The 25,294-nt window shown below is 41.8% G+C and overlaps 1 protein-coding gene across 6 annotated transcripts in view; it reads right to left on the bottom strand.

Annotated features, from left to right (window-relative positions):
* znf638 (zinc finger protein 638) overlaps positions 1 to 25,294 on the bottom strand; it is a 210,150-nt gene that overhangs the window by 97,885 nt on the left and 86,971 nt on the right. For all 6 annotated transcript variants that reach the window (XM_080189803.1, XM_080189822.1, XM_080189895.1 and 3 more), the window contains exon 2: positions 12,965 to 14,447. In XM_080189803.1, the coding sequence (XP_080045929.1) occupies positions 12,965 to 14,447 (1,483 nt within the window). The remainder of the gene's footprint in view (positions 1 to 12,964; positions 14,448 to 25,294) is intronic.

The following is a 25,294-nucleotide window of genomic DNA, read 5'->3' as shown; positions in this document are numbered from 1 at the left end:
CCACGAAGACCATGACGACATTTGTTTTGTGATACAACCACTGACTGGGTGATCAGAAGCGTCTGCCACTCACAGCAGTCCTTCAATAAGAACACGACTTGTGTAACTTCACAGGTTTCTACAGCAAACTGACTCAATCAGTAGTTTAAACATTCTAGGACATTATTTTTTAGCAACTTGGCAGTTATGAATGATACCCGACAATTACAGTAAGAGGAGGATGAGGTTCCATGAATGAAGGTGGACACCAGCAACTCAGTGCAAAGGACAGGGGTGAAGCGTTTTCTACCATCAATGCCAAATTGATGACCCATCTTGGCCTCCTCCTAAGGTTTCTAGTATTATAGATGCCAGTCTTCAGCCAAATGGATACAGTCCATGTGATATCAAGAAAGAGCAGAATGCACAGGTCACAACGAAGGCTATGGACCCTGACAACATTCTGTTATAGTGCTAAAGACTTTGCAGAACAAGCAAACATACACCGGGCCAAGCGTTTCCAGCTATAACACTGAGAATTACCAGAGAATATGGAAATGTGCAATGATCATATGCCCTGTTCACAAAATGTGGAGTTGCCAGCGTTGGACTGGGGTAGCCATAGTAAGTAGTCTCACAACATCAGGTTAAAGTCCTACAGGTTTATTTGGAAGCACGAGCTTTTGGAGCGCTGCCCCTTCATCAGGTGAGTGCAGGATTTCTTTCACAAACAGGGCATACCCAAAATTGGCCAATTACCAACTCATCAGTCTACTCTCAAAGCTATAAAAGCTGACATTGACACTGCTATCAAGTGGGACTTACCCAGCAATAACCTGCTAACCGAACCTCAGTATGCATACCACAAGGATCATTCAATTTCAGACTTTGCTACACCCTTGGTTCAAACACAAACAAAGGGGAGAGTGACTCCTCTCAATACCAATGCAACATCGGACTTAATATGACATTAAGAAGCTCTAATAAAACTAAGTCAGCGGATTCCTAGAAGAATCTTTCTATTGGCTGAAGTCGTACCTAGCAGAAAGGAAGATGAGTTGTGGTGTTGGAGCTCAATCATTTCAGCCACAGGGCATCACTGCAGATTGCCATAAAGCAATATTCTTCAGCTGCTTTAATGACCTATCCCCATCATAAGTTCAGAAGCAATGATTTTTTGCCAGTGATGGTTAGGTTCTGTCATACTGTCAATTCCACAGAAAACTAAATGTTAGTGCCCAAATGCTGCAAGGTGTGGACACTTTCATGCTTAAGCTGATAATTGGCAAGTGGTCAATGAACATCTCCAATAGGAAAGAATCTAACCATCTCCCCATGCATTCAACAGCAATACCACTGCTGAAACCCCAACATCCTGAGCACTGACCAGAAATCTACCTGGACCAGGCAATTAATTACTGTGGCAGCGACAGGCCAGGGATTGGTTATTCTGCGATGGTTAACTCAATTCCCAGATCCTCAAAGCCTGCCCACCATCTACAAGGCACAAGTCAGGAGTGTGATAGAACATTCTTCAGCTAATTGAATGAAAGCAGCTTCTGACCACTACCTTAAACTTCCACAACTGGCAGGCTGCTGCAATATTGTGTACTACCTATAGGATGCACTGAAGAACCTTCTCCGATAGCATCTCCATAATCAGCAACCTCTACTGTCTTGAAAGATGAGGGCTGCAGGTGCCTGGGAACATGATCTGCAGGCTTCCTTTCCAGTTACACATCACACCGATGTGGAAATACTCACGTTTCTTCACTGCCATTGCATCAGAATTTTGGAACTTCAAAAAATTTAACACAAATTGCAAGCTTCAAGCGGTGAACTGCTGTTATAATGAAAATAGTACAGAGACAACTCGCCTCACTGTTTGTTCTTGGTCATGTCCACTAGCCTTTCACTTCTAAATCCTCGGTTTAAACTCAGCGCATACTAATACTTATGAGGTCTCCTTTGGCCATTGGATGCAAATATAATCTTGTTCAAAATGTGAAAATTTTAAATAGTGAAGGTCTTTTGGTGATCTCACAGTGAAGTCACAAGGTGGTTGGTATAGGAAAAGCATTCATTCTGATGCACTGGTGTCTTCAAAATATCACGCAAATTAATTACGCGTGATGTCAGTAGCAGATGCAGCAAAATTAATTGTGTTCCTATTTCACAATTATTTTTATTTTAAAAAGCCACAACAGAACTTGCCCCACATAACAGTACCAAGTACTGTCTAAATGACAGCTTACGATATTCTGAAGCAATCATGTATTCACATCTTTAATGGATTAAGAGAGGACGACAACAACCAAAGTGAGTAACTTATATACTGGTAACTGTATTTCCCAATCACAGAACCTCAGAATTTAACATATACTGTTCAGCAAGTAACACTGAATTTTGTGCTGAGTTTCTAAAAAGCAGAATGTTACGAAATGGTACAATGTTTATTTTAATAAATGCTTTTATTTGGAACAAATAAAACCGCCATGTATTTTGGAAACCATGTCTGGGCAGCAACTAAAAGGAAGGATAGATTAGAGAAACATGCTCTTTGCAATTGATACAATTAGTAGTCAGAGTGCTGTGAGCCAGGAAGCAGTTTAAACACAGATGCGATGTTGAACATTAGGGATTAAAGGCAGCAGAAGAGCAGGGGAGATAGGCAGCCATCCTCAGGAAACAGCTCAGCTAGAAGTCAAATGCTGAAGGAAAAGGCTAGTTTGGGCAAAAGATCGTTCTCTTCGCTGAACTCTAGACCATTCCCAAATCTTGGTCACTTAAGCCATATGGTGTGGTAGTCACTGGCCAGGTTTGTCCAATAGTTTTATGGTTATGGTTTGGGAAATGGGGATCTCAGCAGAGTTTAGGATTATAGGGGAAAACTTTGGGTTTTCAGTCTTTGAGGGACAAAATGCTTACTGTTAATTTACTGAAGTATAAGACTTTTCTGTGTTTCATAATCTTTCTTCTACTTTATACTTATTCGTTGTTTAACAAAGAGGTTTAAATTCTGACTGTTTCTGCAAACATTTCTCACTAATTTCCAGTAAAAGAGCAGTGCACGACAGGAAATCAGTGTTTCACGTTGGAACACACACACATCATCAGCAGGGTTTTGTAACATACAAAACTGGGAAACTTGGACTGGGATATTTTAAGCAGCATAATTCCTTTGGCGTAGAGAATCTGTCTTTTCAAAGATAATGAGTGAGCATAAGGTGAAAAGCAAGTGAGAACTTGTCAAAGTAAGACTGCAGAAGAAATGGCTCTCAGTGGTCAAAATTTATTTGAAAGTGGCCAACAAAATGGAGTGGCTAAAATGAAAAATGCATCTATGGCTAAGCTGTTGGAGCTGGCAAATAAATTGGAAATAGGTTCACTTATAAGATTAAAGAAATGAGGTTGTGCAAAGACTAGCGGAGCACCTAAACTTGCCAGAGTTTGGACAAACCCATGTCTATATATAATGAGATATAGTACGTAATCAGACTGGAAGATAAATGGCAAAATTAGAAATGAGAAAACTGAACAAGAAACAGGTCTTTTCAAAGGGAATTGCAAATGCAGAAATTAGCAATGGCAAAAGACAAAAGGATAAAGGGAGGAATTTAAGCTTGGAATGTAGCAAATTAAAGTTGAGCCATGAGAGAAAGGTGAGGGAGCAAGCAGCTCTCAACATGAACCAAGTGTAGAGATATTTAAATTCATACAGAATCTTCACAATTTGAGAATGAAGAATCATTCTTTATCTGTTTTGAACAGGTAGCTAAACAATTAAAATAATTTCAAGATTCCTGGACAATACTCTTGCAGAGCAAATTTGGAGGAAAGGCGGCTAAAGTATATGTATCTTTGGATGAGGAGACATCAAAGGACTGTGAGGGAATCAAAAGAGCTATCCTTGGGGCATATTGTGTTAGTCCCTGAGGCATACAGGCACAAGTTTTGAAACACAAGTAAAAAGCCTAGGCAAGCTCATTTTGAGTTAGGGAGACTTGAGGAAAACCACCTTCATTGCTGGATACAGGCTTTTGAAGATCCCAAAAACATTTAGAGAGGTGATGATTTTAGAAGAATTTTAAAATTCGATCCCTGATTGTCAGAATGCACGCACATGGAGGAACAGGATTTAGACTGCTAGACAGGTAGCAGAGCTAGCTAATGATTACAAATTAGTCCACAATTTTTTTCCGTAATTCTTCTAAATAAGATAGAATATGGGAAGGTTTGAGAAAAGACATTCAAGGAAAGAAGTAGCTAAAACTCTCAAAGTTTTCAGAACCACAAAGAAAAGACAGTCCTAAAGAGGTTTTACCCCTTCCAAAAGAAGTCAACAGGGTTAGATATTACTATTGCAATTTTTAAAACATCATTTGCGGAACTTGAGTGTTGCTGGCTGGCCAGCATTTCACAGAATCAGAATCCCTACAATGTACAAGGAGGCCATTTGGCACCCATTCAGGCCCTAATCCTGTAAACCCATGTATTTACCCTGCTAGTACCCCTGACGCTAAGGATTCTGGTCCCTCCCTGCTGACATGATAGTTTAGAAAACCCACCAGCATCATTACTTTCTCAGGAGGCTAAGGAAATTTGGCATGTCCACTATGATTCTCACCAGCTTTTACAGAATGCACCATAGAAAGCATTCTTTCCAGTTGTGTCATAGCTTGGTATGGCTCCTGCTCTGCCCAAGACAGTAAGAAACTACCAAAGATCATGAAAAAAAGCCCAATCTATCACTTAAACCAGCCTCCCACCCAATGACACTGTCTACACTTCCTGCTACCCAGGAAAAGCAGCCAGCATAATCAAGAATCCCCAGCACCGTAGGCATACTCTCTTCCAACTTCGTCTGTTGGGAAAAAGATACAAAAGTCTGAGAACACATACCAACTGACTCAAACAGCTTCTTCCCTGCTGCCATCAGACTTTTGAATGGACTTATCTCGTATTAAGTGGATCTCACGCTACACCCTAGCTATGACTGTAACACTACATTCTGAACCCTATCCTTTCCTTTTCTACGTATGGTATTCTTTGTCTGTATAGCACGCAAGAAACAATATTTTTCACTGTGTAAAGTTAAAGTTTATTTATTAGTCACAAATAAGCTTACATTAACAGTGCAATGTGAAAATCTCCTATATGTATACTAATACATGTGACAAGAATAAATCAAATCAAAAGCATCCAATGCGGATGAAAATGCGCACACAAACTGAATGGGGACATAGTGGCCATCAGGCGGTGGGTGTCTTCAAAGATTGTGTGCGTGTAGGAAAAGTTTTTCCATACGGGCAGGATAAAATGGGGAAGGACATTAAAATTCTGAGAGATATAGGTGCAAGTCAATCATTAACATTGTGAGGTAAAGATGCCGTCCTGAAGGGATGCTCAAAGAAGTTCTGATCACGAATAGGGAAAACAGGACATTTACTCTAGTGAAAATCAACTTAAAGAGCAGTTTTAAGATGAGGGAAGTAACTGTAGTATTGGGAGATAGATTATCTATGGCAGGGGTTTAAGTTTTTTAAAAGTTTATTCATTCGTAAGTAGGCACACATTAACACTGCAATGAATACTGTGAAAATTCCCTAGTTACCACACTCTGGCATCTGTACACTGAGGGAGAATTTTAGAATGGCCAACGCACCTAACCAGCACATCTTCCAGACTGTGGGAGGAAATCAGAGCATCTGGAGGAAACCCACACAGACACGGGGAGAATGTGCAAACCCAGACAGTGACCCAAGTCAGGAATTGAACCCTGGTCACTAGCGCTGTGAGACAGGAGTGCTAACCACTATGCCACCAGGTACAGCATGTGCCACCAGGTACAGCATACAGATTAAAGCTCCCTCAACACTGTCCCCCATCAAACACTCCCAGGACGGGTACAACATGGGGTTAGATACAGAGTAAAGCTCCCTCTACAATGTCCCATCACTTCCAGAATTTCATATCAAAATTATTTGAGGTGGTTATGGACAATTTGAACTTAAAACTTGTCTGGTAAAAAGACCTCTCTCCTGCTTTAAAACTTCAGACTTATCAGCCAGAGAAAGCATTAGAGATGTGGCATCAAACTCAGAAAACCACAATAAAAGCATATAGTTGAGGTGACCCTCATGATTGGGATTCTTTTTTACTGCTTATAATCCACAATGTGCCAAATGAATCTACTAGATTTAGTTCTTTTGAACTAATCCATGAATATACGTTAGAAGACTATTCAAATTAATTCAGGAAAAATTGTTTTAAAAAAAGTGAGAAGCTACACTTCTAAGTCTCAAAGACTAAAAATGGGGCATAAGTTGACAAGGGAACAATTACAGACAATCAGCACAGCAAGGAATGAAAACAGTGGTTGATGGAAAAGCACAGGTTAGAAGCTTTAAAGCAGGAGAGAGGTCTTATTACCAGTATCAGAAAAACCACTGAAACAGATTTAATGGGCCATATCGAATTGAAAAGAAACTAAATGATGTGAATTAATTGACATATGCTAGACAGACATAAATTGCAAACAATATGTCACACCAAAATGATTAAAAAAAATTGGGACAGAGATGACGACAGGTGAGACCTTTATACTCATGAAGCAGAAAGAAAACAGGGGGTGAAATTCTGACAGTGACTTCCCTCAAATTCAATTGCGTATTAAGGAAATCCTGCAATGTAGATAATTGCTTAAATTATCTTTCAGACAAGAATCTGATAAGAGTTATGCTAAAGTAGTATATGTATAAAAGGAGATTAAGTTTATACTGAAAAATACGATCGAGTTATATTTCTAGCAATCGCAGCTCTCCCATTGTGATGGAATAAAAAAAGTGAAAACAGGAAATGCTGAAGGTCTGAACAGCTGTGGAGAGAGAAGAGCCAACGTTTCAAGTCTGATCCAGACTCAAAATGTTAGCTCAATTCTCTCTCCATGGATGCTGTCAGACCTGCTGAGATTTTCCAGCATCCTCAGTATTTTGCCTTTATGTAAAGAATGCGTGTGGCCTACAGAAAAGTGAACACTGTCAACAGAAGAGACTCACCTGTGATTCTGAGCGATTGAATTAAAGGCTCATTATCAAGGTTGACTTGCTGAAAAGGTACTGGCAGGTACATTTGACTGAGAGGGCAAAGGAGATCTCTACATTTGTAATGCCCCGTGGACTCTTATCAGTTCAAGGTGATGCCTTTTGGCACGAAGACTGCATTTCAAAGATTAACAAATGAGATGGTTCAAGGAGGGTCACTGCACAGTGTATATCGGCGTTCAGCCAGAATTAGGAGGACAATCTACAACACTGATGGTGTTTTGAGAGCATCTGGAAACGTCTGGACTTGTCATGAATTTAGCAAAAAGCAACTTCACCAAGGCACAAATTACATATTTGGGGTATACTGTGGGACCTGGGCAAATGGAAGCATGGGATACAACAGTGCAGGAGATTTTGGAATTTCCCCAAACCTAGTTCAAGGAAGGAAATTCTAAGGTTCTTGGGAACTAATGGAATGTATTGCAAAATTTGTGCTAAATGTGGCAGTGTCACCAAACTATTGAAAAAGAACAAACCGTTTAAATGGACAGAGGACTGTAAAGTGGCATTTAGACACTTTGAAACTGTCTTAACCACTACACCAATGCTAGCTAAGCCAAACAGTTCAATTTGGCTGCTAATGTTGCAACATTGGTGTGGAGACTAACGACCAGGGAATCAAAAAACCGGTGGGATAGTTTTCCAGAAAGCTAAATAATCGGAATAAATATTCCACCATCAAAAAAACTAGTTTTTTTGGGAAGTAAAATCAAACTGCCATGTATTTTGGAAGCCATGTCTGGGCAGCAACTAAGAGAAAGGAAAGAATAGAGGTGTTCTTTGCAATTGATATAATTAGTAATCAAATGCTGTGAGCCAGGAAATAGTTTAGACAAAGATGAGATGTTGAAGCAGCAGCAGCAGCAAGCGAGAGGCAGACATCCCCAGCAACCAGTTCAGCCAGAAATTCAGGACTGAAGACAGCAGAAGTGCAGGGGACAGAGGCAGCCACCCTGAGGAAAGTTTTGGATTAATGAGGAAACATACTTTCAAATTTGAGGGGCTAAGTGCTTATTGCTAATTAGCCACAGTACAAGAAGGATCTTTGTTGTGTTTTGTTATCCTTTTTCTACTTAATAAATACTTCTTGTTTACTGAAATCAGAGTTCTCACTGTTTCCACCAACATTTCCTGTTAATGCCTAAAAAAACAATGTACCACAGGAAACAAGCACTTCATGTTGAAACACTCTGGCGCGTAACATCATGCGGCGACAGCAGTATAGTTAGCAGTGCTGCTTCACAATGTCAAGGACCCATAAGAACATAAAAAATAGGAGCAGGAGTAGGCCATCTAGCCCTTCGAGCCTGCCCCGCCATTCAATAAGATCATGGCTGATCTGTCATGGCTCAGTTCCACATTCCCGCCCTCTCCCCATAACCCTTAATGCAACCCGCGTCTTAAAAATATTTAGCGAGGCAGCCTCCACCACTTCAACAGGCAGAGAATTCCAGAGATTCACCACCCTTTGAGTGAAGAAGTTCCTCCTCAACTCTGTTCTAAACCACCCCCCCTTTATTTTGAGGCTGTGCCCCCTAGTCCTACTGTCTTTTTTGAGCGGGAAGAGTCTCTCCACCTCTATCCTATCCATCCCATTCATCATCTTATACGTCTCAATGAGATCTCCCCTCATTCTTCTAAACTCTAACGAGTACAAGCCTAGTTTATTCAGCCTCTCCTCATAGCTCAACCCCCTCAACTCCGGTATCAGCCTAGTAAACCTCCTCTGCACTCCCTCCAAGGCCAAAATATCCTTGCGCAGGTGCGGCGCCCAAAACTGCACACAGTACTCCAGCTGCGGCCTCATCAATGCCCTATACAGCTGCAGCAAGACCTCCCTACTTTTATATTCAATCCCCCTCGCGATGAAAGCCAGCATCCCATTCGCCTTCCTGACCACCTGCTGCACCTGCAAGCTGGGTTTTTGCGACTCATGCACCGTCCCTCTGCACCGTCGCCTGCTGCAGTTTTTCTCCACGTAAGTAATAGTCCTTCCTACCATTATTCCTACCAAAGTGGACCACCTCACACTTGCCAACATTAAATTCCATTTGCCATTTCCTGGCCCATTCGCCCAGCCTATCTAGATCCTTCTGCAGACTCTCCACACCCTCCGCACAATTTGCCGTTCCCCCAATCTTGGTGTCATCAGCAAATTTCGACACCCTACACTCGGTTCCCTCCTCCAGATCATCTATATAAATGGTAAAAAGCTGAGGCCCCAGCACCGACCCCTGGGGCACTCCACTAGTCACCATCCGCCAATCCGAATAGCACCCGTTGACCCCCACTCTCTGCCTCCTATTTGACAACCAATCCTCTATCCACGCTAACACCCTACCCCCAACTCCATGTCCCTCGACCTTCTGCAATAACCTCTTGTGAGGTACTTTGTCAAATGCCTTCTGAAAATCCAGAAAGACCACATCCACCGGCTCTCCTCTATCCACCACCCTAGACACATCCTCATAGAACTCCAGTAAATTTGTCAGACACGACTTCCCTTTAATGAAACCGTGCTGCGTCTGCTCTATCAAGCAATTCCCTTCAAGATGCCTCGCAATTTCCTCCTTAATGACGGATTCTAACATTTTACCGACCACAGACGTTAAACTAACCGGCCTATAATTCCCCGCCTTTTGCCTGGCACCCTTCTTAAACAACGGCGTAACATTAGCCGTTTTCCAATCTTCCGGCACTTCCCCAGAATCCAGCGACGTCTGGAAAATAACCACCAAGGCATCCACTATCATCTCCGCCATTTCTTTCAGAACCCTCGGATGCATTCCATCCGGTCCTGGGGACTTGTCCACAATCAGCCCCTCCAGTCTGTCGAGCACCGCCTCTCTAGTAACAGTAATGTCATTAAGACCCTCCAGTCCTACCACCTTTCCATCGCTAACACCCGGCAAATTATTCACGTCCTCCTCCGTGAAGACAGAAACAAAAAAGTTATTCAAAAGTTATTCGACCCAGGTTCGATTTTGGTCTTAGGTGAACCAACTGTGTGGAGCTTGCGTGTCCTCCCACAATCCAAAGATGTGAAGATGTACAGGTTAAGTAGGTTGGCCATCCTAAACCTAGTGTCCAACAATATGTAGGTTAGGCAAATGATTCCTGGTAAATGTGAGAGGTTAGGGAGGGGGTTGGGCTGGATAAGATGCTCTTTCAGAGAGTCAGTGCGGACTCTGTGGGCCAAATGACCTCTGATTGATGAGCAGGATTTCAAAACAAGAAATAAACTGCTGGCTGATTGTCACCTGGAGGGATGCCTAAAGATTTATTACTAATTTTCAGATATACAGCTGCAAGATTCAGTTTTCTTGATGGGATGAGGCCCATTTTAAGAAGCAACTCTTGTGCTTCTACTGCTCTGAACACAGTCTTTAAGAAACAACTAGGCAAAATTCTACAAATGCTGGTGCAGAAGCCATCAAGTCCAACTTAGTGCGTGCCAAGACATGTGTTGTGAGTAACAGTTAGGTTTTCACAACAGTTCATTCACTGTGCAAACACTTCACTGACAAGAGACAAATCTCCATTTTTTTCCAGCATTTCTCATCTACTTTGCTTTTTGAATCCTGATGAGGCAACATGCAGCCACAAAGTGGGATCAGTCTGAATGAGCATCACCTCATGATCTGCTAATGTCGATTACTGGCCAGGATAGCAATCTGATATTTTAGTTCTGTTAACAAACTTCCAGAATTCCTTCCACCTGATGATTTGTTGGAGACCTAATAAATGAAAGAACTCATTCTGCCCAGTATCGAGGTCCAACAGGTGAGGCCAACTGTCCAAAAAATAGTTCAGAGGTTTCAAAAGGCACGCTGTAGTTCTGGGGCCATAAGCTGTAGCTGGGTTGAGTCCAGTAGTTGAAATTAATCAGAACTTCACTGCAACCAACTTAAGGCCCATTAGAGAGGCAGTTTGAAGGCAAGGGTGAATTTGAACATTGTTGGCAGCATGACAATTTATGAAACAGGTTGTGCTCACTTGAGCTCTGATGCCACTCTGAATATTTATACCATTTAAATATATAATCCAATAAAATCTCAGGCATTAACTACTAAGAAACTCCACTGTTTAAATTCAGCAACTCTTAAGTTTAAGTTTATTTATTAGTGCGACAAGTAGGCTTACATTAACACTGCAATAAAGTTATTGTAAAAATCCTCCAGTCGCCACACTTCAGTGCCTGTTCATTTAGCATGGCCAACGCAACTAATCAGCATGTCTTTCAGACTGTGGGAGGAAACCAAAGCACCCGGAGAAACACATGCAAACACGGGGAGAACATGCAGGCTCTGCACAGACAGTGACCCAAGCTGAGAATTGAACTCTGATCTCTGGCACCGTGAAGCAGCAACGTTAACCACTGTATCCCTGTGCCACCCTCTTTCCTGAATGTAGTCCTTGATTATTTCATACTCACCAGCCATCACATTGTAAAACTACACAACCCAAGGAAAATAAAATTAGCCAGTGGCTACATCAATCGAAAAAAGTTATGACCTAGCTAACCTGTTTCTATGCCTTGTATATTTAAAGGACTTTTCCCACAATAGATTGGATGATTTTCCTGAGCTTGCGAATTAGAGACAAGGAGGCATAAAAATGGCATTGCAACAGGAATCACAGCACAGAAGCAAGACGCTGGTTAACATTCAATTCAGTCTTTAAGAAGAAAAACAAAAATCAATGCAATGACTTGGTTGAGCCTCAGATCCTGGAAGTGGAAATAGAGTTAAGAGAAAAATACTAACCTTCCATATCACTGAAGAGCTCCCTTTACCTTTTAGATTCTCCCCACTGGGCAACCTGGCCTTACAGTGATAGTTAAAAGAGATGAAATGAGGGCTTTTAACTATCAACTTAAACAAAAAAACCCACCAATATACTAGCATTGCCACTCATTTGGGAACAGTCAGCAAATTGTGGAATAAATATAAATATAATACACCTTGTTAAAAAGCTGCCACAACTCAAAATGGAGCAATAGATGCACATCAGAAATCCTGATGCAGGCCTAATAAATATTCAGTAGAAAACTGTACTAGTACAGTTTGAATATTTCATCTTCCCACCAGTAGGTTTATTGAAACTTTAGTCTGAAGTCTCCTTCCTGCCTTCTACTGTAATATAGTTCAGGAACCCACACTGAGAGTAGCATAAGCTTTCTTCATCTAAAATCAGCGCAGCAGACCTGTGAAAATTAGGTTTACAATTTTTCATTAAGTCATTGGTTTTGTTTTGAGGAAACTATTCAGTGTCAATGGAATTCATAAATGAAAAGAATCCACCATTTTTATCTTCGCATTTTACAGATTCTCAGAAGGGTTTCCCATATGCAATATTACTAAAATCTTCCTGCAGCCACTCTGCTACCAAGGATCTATAAAGGGATCAGATTAAATTTTCACCCCTTCATCCAAGTACTGCAGATGAACACTGGTCCATTGGCCAGCACGAAAGACTTGAGCAACTTAGCAGAAAGCCAATACGACCATGAAACACTAAATTCTACTGGTGGCAGAACTAGCATTCAACATCCAATTGACTGGATGATTTGCTACAATTATTATTTTTAGTTAAAAATATAATGGGGGTCACTGAATTACTGAAAAATTATCTATGTTAATATCTAGTAAGAAAACTATACAATGTCATGGATCTATATTCTTCTCTACGTGTGCAGAGACCTTTAACTAAATTTCTAAATGTATACTTGCCAAATTAAAAAAGACAAATAGACAACAGGACTTCTATCCAGCCAATGGTGGCTTTGCAGGCACACTACGGAAGGTGTGACCCACAAACACTATGCCTGTTAAGGAAGCAAATATCAGAAAAGGCAAACTAGGTTAACAAACACTCACCCTCATTTGTCTACATTCTACGTTACACAAACTGCACACGTGGGGGAACCTCAGTGCAGGAACACCATAGTAATCATTCATCAACTTGGGTTTTGGTAATCCCTTCTTCACCACTAGAACTGTTCGTTTGATTCCATGAGTATTCTCATCTCGCGAAGAATCCATTGGATAATTCTGTGGTGGACGTTTAAATTCTTCATTCCAGGTACCTTCTCTCAGTGATTCACGACTGTAATGCATGCTCTGGCTCTCCACAGGTCTATCCCGATAGTCATACTGCTGCCCGTGCCCATAATCTACCACGCTGCTCTGTACTTCTCTTCTGTAGTCTTTATCTTGTAGCTTGTATGGCTGATCATAGCTGCTGGATGGTTGCTGCTTGTTCATTTTTCGCATTCTTATTTCTCTTAAAATGTATGGCATATTTTCTGGAGTAAGCTTCTCATCTGGGTAACGACTTAGCTCTTCCAGATCTTCATTTGACAGGCCAAAGTTTGCCAAGATATTAGAGGCCTTCATTGTATCATGAAAACGCTGAACTGCAGATCTCTGGTCTCCACTTTGAGATGTAGTTGTTCCACCGCTCCCATACCCAGATCGAAAACCTCCAGACGAAGGACTCTGGTAGGAGGACCACTGACCTAAGCCTACATTATTCCCAGATTGATTCATCATTCCCATGTTCATTCCACCAAAGTTGCCTTGTGATGCTCCTTGAGATCCTGATCCCATTCCCATTCCTCTTCCTCTTCCTCCTCCTCCTCCTCCTCCTCCCCCCATGTAGGATCCTGGTGTATTCATACCAAACTGGTTCGGTGCAGTTTGATTTTGCCCAAACTGGTTAGATGGTCCTTGGCTTTGTCCAAACTGGTTAGATGGTCCTTGGCTTTGCCCAAACTGGTTTGGTGCACCTTGACTTTGCCCAAACTGGTTTGGTGGGCCCTGATTCTGCCCAAACTGGTTTGGTGGGCCATGACTTGGCCCAAACTGGTTTGGTGGGCCTTGATTCTGGCCAAACTGGTTTGGTGGGCCTTGATTTTGGCCAAACTGGTTTGATGGGCCTTGATTCTGGCCAAACTGGTTTGGTGGGCCTTGATTTGAACCAAACTGGTTTGGTGGACCTTGATTCTGGCCAAACTGCATTGATGGGCCTTGGTTGGAGCCAAACTGATTTGGTGGGCCTTGATTGGAGCCAAACTGATTTGGTGGGCCATGGTTCAGGCCAAACTGGCTTGGTGGGCCATGGTTCTGGCCAAATGCACCTCTGGCATTGAACATGCTGATCTTCACAAGTGCTTGGTTCAAAGATGCAAGAACTGTGTTGGATACTGTTGTGGAGGCGACCGAATTCAGCTGCTGCAGGGCCAACTGGGCCTTTATCTGGGCGAGCTGTAAATTTGCTGAGCCTAACAGAAGTGGACTGGTAATGCCGAGGTTCAATGAATTCACTGCTGGTGCACAATTTTCCAAGAATAACGCAAAGCTGAAAGTTAAAAGACAAACATTAGATTTTTATGTTTTAGGCAAATTCCACATTTAAAGGGTTTTAAAGCCAGATCAACATATTTATGTTTGACTGCTTAAAAAAGCTATTTTTCATGTAGTAAACTAAAAAGAAGAGAGTTAAATCAGGACATCCAAGACATGATGAAATGTGTAACCGGACATAGAGTGGTCAACATTGGAGACTTTGTAAAACATTTCCACCCCATACAAAATGTACAGTAGGTGCGATAATGCCAGCAAACACACGTTCCAGCTTTTTAAAAAGCTGAATTCAACAAAAATTGATTGAATAATTAGGCTCAAGTTACACGGAGACCATTGAGTGAACACAAAAATCGCTGGGGTTGCTTCTGCAAAGAACCCCAAATTCACTGCAGTTTGTTACACCCTTTATAAATATTCCCAGGCATGAATGAATTCTCTCTAAATATAATTTAAAATCACAATTATATGTTACACAAGATGATTTATAGACCCATGAAATACAATAAGGTCTTTGGATTCATTTCACAGTCAGTGCAACATCGAGGGCTGAAGGGTCTGTACTGTGCTATAATGTTCTGTGTTCTATGTTCTCACTGAATCACCAACTTAGGTCTTTGTATGGGTTGAAGAGCTATTGTAGATTTCTAACCTATTCAGTCCATACAGTTCTACCAATATCAAACCTTTTAAATTTTAACATTTCAGGAATTCTCATATTGGGCCTGATCTGGGGTCAGGTAGACAGATGGACATTCACATATTCAATCTCCCTTTCTGAAAGTCAACATGTCCACAAAGCGCTTTGTTCTATAATAGCCTAAGGGCTAGCTGAAGACTCAGGCCTCAAACAACAAGACTGTTTTGGTTCAGTTGATATCACTAAACACTTGGGCTTAAGCTCCGGTACTCAAACAATCTAAGTTGGCACCCCAGCGCAGTAGTGAAGTGTTATAACGTTAGAGATGCCATTTCATAAAGAATCAGGGATATTTATGATTCTCTCATGGTGTAAAACCCCTGACCGATATCAAGCTGGGTTATCAGGATGAAGGACCGGAATGATGTAAGCACCCATAGAATTTTACAGCAGCTGGGGACAGCATCTTTTGGGAGGCACGAGGACAGAAATATTCAAAAGTAACTTTGTTCTTTATCTGTACAAAAAATTACAAATGCCAGATTCTCAACAATGAATGAACTGGCAAAATGCTGGTTACTACTTCTGACCTTATTAACAAAAGCTTAACGTAATTGCAAAATGCTGGCTCAGTTGATAACCTTCATGCCTCAGAGTTAAAGTTACGGTTTCAGGCCCCATTCCAGGAACTGAATACATAATGCACTCCAATATAGTAAGGGGGCATTGTATTGACTTGTTAAATAGAAGCACTGGCTGCCTGTTTAGATTTGAAGCAGATTCCGTGGAATCCAGCAGCCATTCGATGTTTTGTGGGGCCTTGCTGCATGACACTGGTTGTCACACTTGCCCACATAAATTACCATACTTAAGCACTGAGGATATGATAAGACAAGTTCTCATTAATAAATGCTTCATGACCTTCTCTCCAAAATATACAAAACATTAGCCATACACTTAAAGCACAGTTAGGGGTTTCCAACAAACACTGGTGACAAAGTGTGTTAGCTATGTTAAAAGATACTCTATGAAGGCAAGTCATTGCTGTTTTCCACTTCCTCAAGAAATGCAACAAAGTCATACAGATGAGGAAAAGGTTCAATTATCTATGCTGAGGTAGCTGATCTAAGCAGCTGCCTAGCATTGGAATGGTCTTGTCTCAGGACACCCTGGGCTTTGTGAAAAGGAGTTGCAGGAGTGGAGTAAGGTTGTCAGGCAGACTGCTATCCAGTGGTCCCACGTAGAATCTAAAGCCTGGGAAGCACAGATATGCACAAACACTGGTTATTTCGGTCTGACCACTATTCCGAGCATTCCCAAAAAGGAGTCAACTTCTACAAGACAAGTTGTGGAAAAACTGCCAGAGGAACAAAGAAATCTGTTTGAAACAAAGTGGTTATACTTGGATGTAAAGAACACCGTACAATATTGCTAAAAATTTCAGAGGAAATTGCCATCAAACATTCAAACTTGCACAGCATTCCAATCAGACTGCATTAATTCCTGGTGCCAAGATATAAGGGAGGAAACTAAGTGCTGAAGGCAGTGAAGGGAAGATCTATGAGGCTGATCTCCAGTGTCAGGGCTCCCAGCTTTGAGGCATTCATAACAGCACATGGCACAAGAAGGTCCAAGCCAGGAGGTTTGTAAAATAGGATTGTGATAAGACAGAAACATACAATCATGTCTGGAGTTTGCACATTTTCGACAAATTAATTTTAATACCTTGGATTTCAAGAACTCAATCTTTTGAAGTTTGCCTCGGGAGGTAACAGCAGCCTTTTATTTACTAACTCAATGGTATGCAGGTGCAGGTGGCTAGGCTAACATTATTTGCCCATCACTAAATGCAACTGAGGTGGTGTGCGGCTTTCATTAACCACTGTGCCCCAGTGGTTTAGTGCATTTATACTGTTGTTAGGGATGGAGCTTCAGGATTTTGACTCAGTAAGAGAAGGCCAAATGTATTTCCAAGCCAGTGTGGCTTGGAAGGGAACTCTAGACATCTGGTAATGTTCCCAGGTGAATGGCACTCCATTCAGAAACAATCAAATGGGTTGCTTTGTTCTGGATGGAGTCAAGATGCTTGAGTATTGCTGGAGCTGCACTTATTCAGTTAAGTGGAGAGTATTCCATCACACTCCCAACTTGTGATTTGCAGACAGTGGACAGGCAGGTGACCTGATGAAGGAGCAGCGCTCCGACAGCTAGTGGCGTTTGCTACCAAATAAACCTGTTGGACTTTAGCCTGGGGTTGAGAGACTTCTTATTGCATTTACCCCAGTCCAAAGACGGCACCTCCACATCATGACTACTGTTACAGCCAGTCTTTCTATGGCTTGTCCAGTTCAGTTTCTGGTCAATATGGTGTTGATAGTGGGGGAATTCAGTGATGGTGAGACCGTAGAATGTCACTAGACGATAATTAGATTCTCTCTTGTTGGGAATGGTAATCGCCTGGCACTTATATGGTGTGATGGCACTTGCCATTTCGGCCTTGGATGACAGTTTGGCTATGCTAAATTGCCCTTACTGTTCCAAGATATATGGGTTAGTGGGATTAGCAGGATAAATATGTGGGGTTATAAGGATAGAGCCTGGATTGGATGCTCTTTCGAACCCAATGGGCTGAATGGGCTCAACCCAATGGGCTGAATGGCCTCCTTCAGCACTGTAGAAATTCTATGCAGCCATTTGAACATGGACTGCTTCAGTATGAGGAATCACGAATGATGAACATTGTGTGATCATTAGCAAACATCCCCACTTCTGACCTTATGAAGGAAGGAAATCCATTGTTGGAAGCAGCTGAAGGTGGTTGGGCCTAGGACATGATCCTAAGCAACTCCTGAATATGCCTTGAAAATGAGATGATTGACCTCCAACAACTACATCTTCCTCTGTGCTAGCTATGACTCTCCCTAATTACAATTAACAAGGGCTCCCTGATTCCACATTCCAGTCAATGCTGCATTGATGTCAAAGGCAGTCACTCTGACCTCACCTCTGGAGTCAGCTCTTTGGACCATGTTTGTGATTTGCAGGGGAACTTGCTGCTGGTGGTTTCTCACGTGCCCATGCCTATGTCTTTCTAGGCACCAGAGATTGTGAACTTGGAAGGTGGTGTCAAAGAAGACACGCCAAGTTGTTGGAGTGTATATTGCATATGATACACACTGCTGCCATAGTAGAATAGTTGGAGTGAATGAATGTTGAAGTTTGTGGATGGTGCCGATCCATAGGTCTCCTTTTCCAGGATGGTGTCAAGTTTGTTGGATATTGTTGGAGCTGCACTCATCCACGCCAGTGGAGAGTATTCCATCATGATTTGTGCGTTATTGATGGCAGGCAGATGGTGAGGAGACAGGCTGAAATACTTATTGCAAGTTTCAGTCTTTGAACTGATTTTGAAACCACAGTATTTATATGGCTGGTCCAGTACAGTGTCTGGTCTATGGTTAATCCCCAAGATGTTGATAGTGGAGGATTCAGCAATGGGATTTCCACTGAATGTTAAGGCAAGATGGTTGGATTCTCTTTTGTTGGAGATGGTGATTGCCTGGCACTTGTGTGGTGCAAGTGTTACTTGCTGCTCCTCAGTCCAAGCCTGAATGTTGTTCAGGTCTTGCCATGTATGAACATGGACTGCTTCAGTATATTAGCAGCTGTGAATTAAGTGAAACACAGCAATTATCCATGAACTTCTAAGTTACGATGGAGGAAAGGATACTGGTGAAGCAGCTGAAAATGGTTGGGGCTGAGGACACAACCCCGAGGAACTTGCAGTGATGTTGAGATTTGAGATGACTGACCTCCAACAACCATACACTATTTTCTTGTGCCAGGTATCATCAAATGCTGCCTTCATGTCAAGAACAATCATTCTCATATCACTTAAATTCAGCTCTTTTGTCCATGTTTGGACCAAGTCTGTAATGAAGTCAAGAGTTGAGTGGATTTGGGCCAATAGGCCATGGCCTTGAACATCAGTAGGCAGGTATTTACTGTGTAATTGCTGCATTAATAGCATCAGTGATCACACATTCTATTACTCGGCTGATGCTCGAGAGTAGACTGACTCTTGATCATCAGCTGTGTTGGAATTTTTCATTTCTTCCTTCATTGCTGATCAGGGCAGCATTTACCACCCATCCCCAAATGCTTTTAAACTGAATGGCTTGCTGGGCCATTTCAGAGGGCTGTTAAGAGTCAAAAACATTACTGTGTGCCATCTTTCTGATGAGACATTAGATCTTAGGCTAGTGAGTGGCCCACATAAGTGGCTCTCGTTCATCTCAGTGGGCTACAAGATTTAAATCAGGTTTGTTCACTAACCATGACCCCATGAATAAGGTTTAATACAATTAAAACTTACTGAATATTTTGTAACAAGTTAGAAAATGCTTAATAATTTATATATTAATAGAACTATCAACTTCAAATGGCAAAAACAAAATAAACATTTACACAGCTTACAGTGTCAATGTCATACGTGCAATTAGCAGGTACACACTTCACTTGCTTTACCTCCGTATCACTTAAGTCAAACTGCTTGGAAAAACGCTACATAGATGGAAATCAGCAGTAGGTGGCAACCCCATGTGTGGGCACCAGTCAACAAAAGTCTTGGACCACATTCAGAACCTAGATAGGCCCCCGAGCCACAGGGCTGCCCACCACTGCATTAATCTGACATCCCATCTACTTGCTCAGGTAGAGGCAAAAGATCCCATGGCACTACTGCAAAGAGTTTTATCCCATTTTCTGGTCAAAATTTATATCTTGATCAACATCACAAAAACAGATTATCTGGTCATTATCAAATTGTCATTTGCTGAGCCCAAAGTAGTTGCCACATTTCTTACACTGCAACAGTGAGTATACCTCTAAGTGACTTGCTTTGAGAGTTTGGTGCGAGTGAAAAGCGCTGTATTATAGTGCACCAGCATTTTATTGGTGTTTCCCTGAACCAAGTCTACTTATTACAGATTTTTTCTGGTCCAGTTTTGTAATGTTTATTAAAAAGGGAAATAATTTAAAATGAAATTCACAACCATATGCAATAGGATTTAGGCAAGCTATGCAGCAAGATAAAGCTATGGGAGGAGTTGGCATGGCGGGGCAGGGGGGTTTGGGGGTGGGGGGGCTTCATGGTCTAGCATCTCCTCTGCCTTGGTTGATTTTGTACATCAGATGACATCATAAAACCCAAACAAATTTTTTGTTACGTCTGAGTGTTTAGATATGAAAATCAAAACCATTCTTTCGCTCTTTGTGCTAATTATTGAAAGGTTTACCAATTCCTAACGGCATGGCAGAGATAACGTGCTAATTCAGCACGGGGCAAGAAACATTGAATATTTCAACTTAGTTCCTTTGCACAGCCTCACAGCTAATTCTTTAAGCCTGTACAATGATTACATCAGGATATTATTTTTACTCACTAAATTTTTAATATCCATTCTTGGAATGAGGGCATCACTGGCTAGGCCAGCATTTATGGCCCTTGAGGTGTTTTGGACTGCCTGCTTGAAAAACAGCTCAGTTGGGAGGGTGTTAGACTGAAGATCTAAAATTCTGGTTCAGTCCTGGGTTTTGACATGAGCCCACCTGCTGGATTTCTTTGCATCTGTTAATTGGTACTGCATTTTAGGGTGGCAGAGTGCCACAGTGGTTAGCACTGCTGCTTCACAGTGCCAGGGACCCGGGTTTGATTCCTGGCTTGGGTCACTGTCCATGCAAAGTTGCACATTCTCCCCTTGTCTGCATGGGTCTCCTCAGGGTGCTCCAGTTTCTGCCCACAGACTGAAAGACGTACAGGTGGCAGAGTGTGGCAACTCAGGGATTTTCACAGTAACTTTACTGCAGTGTTAATGTAAGCCTACTTGAGACACTAATAAATAACCTTAAAAACTTGCAGTCCATGTGGATTAGGTACATCCACAGAGTTGTTGAGTGTTCCAGAATTTTGATGCAGGAATAGTACAGTGAAGCAACAATGATATATTTCCATGGCAGGGGGAACTTCTAGGTGGCGTTCATGCCTGCTCCTTGTCCTTCCAGATGGTAGTGGTTATGGATTCGGTAAATATTGTCTCAGCAGCCTTGGCGCGCATCTTGTAGATGGTCCAGATCGATGCCAGAGTGCCAGTGGTGACGTGAGTGTTTGTTAGTGGATGGAGTGCCAATTGAGTGAGTTGCTTTGTCCTGGATGGTGTCAAGTTTCTTCAGTATCGTTCTTCATCCAAGTAGAGTATTCCACCACACTCCTGACTCATGCCTCGTTGATAGGCATTGGGGAGCCCAATTATTCACCCCAGGATTCCCAACCTCTGACCTGCTCCTGTAGCCATAGTATTTATATGGCTCATCCAGTTCAATTTCTGATCAATGGTAATAACCCCTCAGTATATTGACTATGGGGGATTCAGCGATGGTAATGTCAACGAGTGTCAAGGGGCAATGGTTAGAGATGACCATTGCCTGGCACTTGCAATGACTTGAATATTACTTGCCACTTGTCAGCCCAAGCCTTGATATTGTCCAGATCTTGCTGCATTTGCACATGGACTACTTCAGTATCTGAGTTATGAATGTACCGGACATTTGTGCAATAATTAAACAGAGGAAGAGGTTAAATTGTTTAGTAACTCTTAAAATAATTGTTTCCATGATAATTTAAATGTTACAAACATCCCCCCAATCCTAAAGTTGTGGGGATTGCTAGCGAAGCCAGCATTTATTGCTTCATTTGCAGTTAACTTCTGATATGCTCTTTGAGTCACATTTCATGTGTTTGGTGCAGCCAAATTTCTGGTCCCAACCGTGTGGATAGTGAGGGATGCAGAATGTAATGCCATTGAGCCTGAACACAAAGGCGAGGGTTACAGTTCCACTTTTTAGGGGTTGTCATCGGCTGGTATTTAAGTAACATTCTGGTGACTTATAAGCCCATGCCTGAATATTGCCCAGGTCATGGAGATGCACTGTATCCAAGGTGTCTTGTATGTTACTGAACACGGCAATCATCAGCAAACATCTAGGCTTCCAATGCCAAGGTGGAGGGATAAAAATTGTTGAAGCAGCTGAAAATGTTTTTCGTTTAAGAATACCCTGCGCATCTTGTGAAGTGTTCTGGAGATAATAGCCATTTTACTTTGTACTGAATATGACTTCATTAAGTGGGTATCTTCTTCCCAATTTTCCTTTGACAATTTTAGTTAGGTTCCTTGATACTGCCTTGACGTCAAAAGAGTGACTCTCACCTCATCATTGGAATTGAGCTCTTTTGTCCACGTCTGAATTAAGTTAAAATGGGGTCCAAGCTCAGTGGCTCTGGCAAGATTCAAACTGAGCACCAGCAAGCTGGGTCCGCTTGATGGAATTATTGATGACTGCATCCATCAATTTGTTAATGGGGGTAACTTAATGAGATGCTAAGTGGTCAGAATAAATTTGTCCTGCTTTTTGTGGACAGGAAATAACTGGCAATTTTCCATTTTGCTGCATACATGCCAACCTTGTGGATATAGTGTAATAATAACTAGAATAATCAGTTCTGGAGCACAATTCAACAGCACCTCAGCCAGAATGTTGTCAGTGTGTTCATCAAATTCTGATCACGTAGACCTCAGGATAACGCCAATTCTTTCTGAAGATGATTGCAAATGCTTTAATCTTGTCTTTTGTAGTCAAGTGTTGAGTTCATTAAGAATGGCAAGTTTGTGCAGCCTCTTCTTCCTGGCAGTTTATTCCTTCCACAAGATTTGGGCAACATTGGGTAGGCCAGTATTTATCAATCCCCATGAGATAGTGGTACGGCCTTCTTGAACTGCTGCAGTCCATGTGGTGTAGGTACACCCAGAGTGCTCTTGGGGAGACAATTCCAAGATTTTGATCCAGCAACAGTAAAGGAAAGGAGATATATTTCCAAGTCAGGAGTTTGCCAGCAAGTGAGGGGTGCTTTGTCTTGGATGCTATCAAGCTTCAAGTGTTGTTGGAACTGGCAGTTGTTTAATTTTCAACTACCATTCATGACTGGATGCAGCAAAGCTTTGATCTGATCAGCTAGGATCACAGAACTGTGCTGCTTCTATTATATAGCATTCACGCAGTCTTGCATTGGCACCTTAATTTTGAGGTATGTACAGTGCTATTCCTACATCCTATACACTCACTAAGCTAGACTTGGTTCCCTGCCTTGATAGCTTTGATAAGATGACGCTATGCTATACTATGAAGTTATAAGCTGTACGGTTGAGTACAATTCTGAGCACTTCATGGTTGTTGTTTTAGGAATCTCAATAAGCATGCTAAAAATGCCACACAAGGCAACAGGTGATCTGCTCCTTTGTCTCCATTTGTATGGTGTGGTGGTCACCCTCATCAACAGTATCATAGGCAGACAATTTTATTTTCCTTTTCATGGGATGTGGGCTTCCAAGAGCATCATTTACTGCTCATTCCTCCTAACTGCCTTTGAGACAGGTAGATTCACGAGGACATGGTCAAGTAGGTTTTTCCTTCATGTCTTTTCTACCATCTGTCATAGGCCTAGTCTGGTGGCCATGTCCTTCAGGATTTGGCCAGCTTGGCAAAGTACAGTGCTACTGAGCAATTCTTAGGAGTATGTCCTTGCTACTATGATTTTTATTTGCAAGCAATGCTCGATATTCATTACCTGAGGATCATATATAATAATCAGCAAAAGGTCACCTGGTGCTACAAAACCTTGTGGAATCCGAGGTCAATGTTGATGACACTCAACGCCTCTCCTCTTCGATGTATATTCTGTGTCACCACTAATGGGCCTATTATGTCAAGACATATCTCAAGATGGCGGATTCTGAGTCAGTGGCTGAAAGGTACAGCTCCATGAGTACAGGAATTTGAATGTAGCACTCATGATTTCTATTATTTCCTTGTTGAAACGTGGCAAAGGCTGTATCTCGAATTTGCCAGAAGACTCTTGAATCCCATCTCCCATCACCACTATCGCTCAGCACAACCACAAGAATATAAACATGCAATGGAATTGAGCAAAGATACAATCCTGCAAATCTGACGCAGAACAAATATACAAAGAGATAGCCCAATCCTTACTTTATAAAACTCAAAGTGTGTGTAAATTGTAAGCCTAATGAACTAAACCCCATACCGCACAATGCACTTTAATACAAAAAGCAGAGTGCAGAATTATTTGTCAGAACATTGACTACAGGAGTGGGACATTTTGTTTAAGTTGTACAAGACGTTGATGAGGCCACACTTGAAATACTGTGTACAGTTCTGGTCACCTTATTATAGAAAAAAATTAAACAAGAAAGAGTAAAGAAAAGATTTACTAGGATGTACTAGGTTTGAGTTATAAGGAGAGGCTGAATAGACTGGGACTTTTTTCCCCCGGAGCGTTGGAGGCTTGGGGTGATCTTATAGAAAAGTATAAAATAATGAGGGGCATAGCAGGTAGATAGTTCATATCTTTTCTCAAAGGTAAAGGAATCTAAAATTAGAGGGCAGAGGTTTAAGGCGAGAGGGGAAGATACATAAGGGTCTAGAGGTGCAATTCTTCTCACACAGAGGGTGGTGTCTGGGACAAGCAGGCACAATTTTGTCTTTTAAAAACCATTTAGGTAGTTACATGGGTAAGATGGGTTTTGAGGGATATGGGTCAAATGCAGGCAACTGGGACTAGTTTAGTGGTAAAAACTGGGTGTATGGAAAAGTTGGACCAGTGGCCTGTTTCCATGCTGTGAACGTCTGACTCTACGGCCTTTGATTTTTGATCTGTGAATCAAAACCTGCATTTTTCAGTGTACTGTAATTATTTGTATTTTCATAGATGATAGAAGATCTTAGAATCCCTACAGTGCAGGAGGCGACCATTTGGCTCATCAAGACTGCAGGAACAACAATCCCACCCTGGCCCTATTCCCGTAACTCACGTATTTACACTGCGAGCCCTCTGACACTAATGGGCAATTTAGCATGACCAATCAACCTAACCCACACATCTTTGGACAGTGGAAGGAAACCAGAGCACCCAGAGGAAATACACACAGACACAGGCAGAGCGTGCAAACTCCACACAAACAGTATTAACTCTACTTCTACTCAAGTACAGAACCGAACTTAGCTAAAGAACTGTGGATGCTGGAAACCAGAAATAAAAAAAGCAAATACTGGAAAAAAAAGCAGGTCTG

This window comes from Carcharhinus amblyrhynchos, chromosome 1 (genome assembly GCF_965287045.1).
Source record: "Carcharhinus amblyrhynchos chromosome 1, sCarAmb.v2.hapA, whole genome shotgun sequence".
NCBI classification, from domain to species: domain Eukaryota; kingdom Metazoa; phylum Chordata; class Chondrichthyes; order Carcharhiniformes; family Carcharhinidae; genus Carcharhinus; species Carcharhinus amblyrhynchos.
The sequence above is the reverse complement of the archived record's forward strand: the minus strand, read 5'-3'. Positions and strand labels throughout refer to the sequence as shown.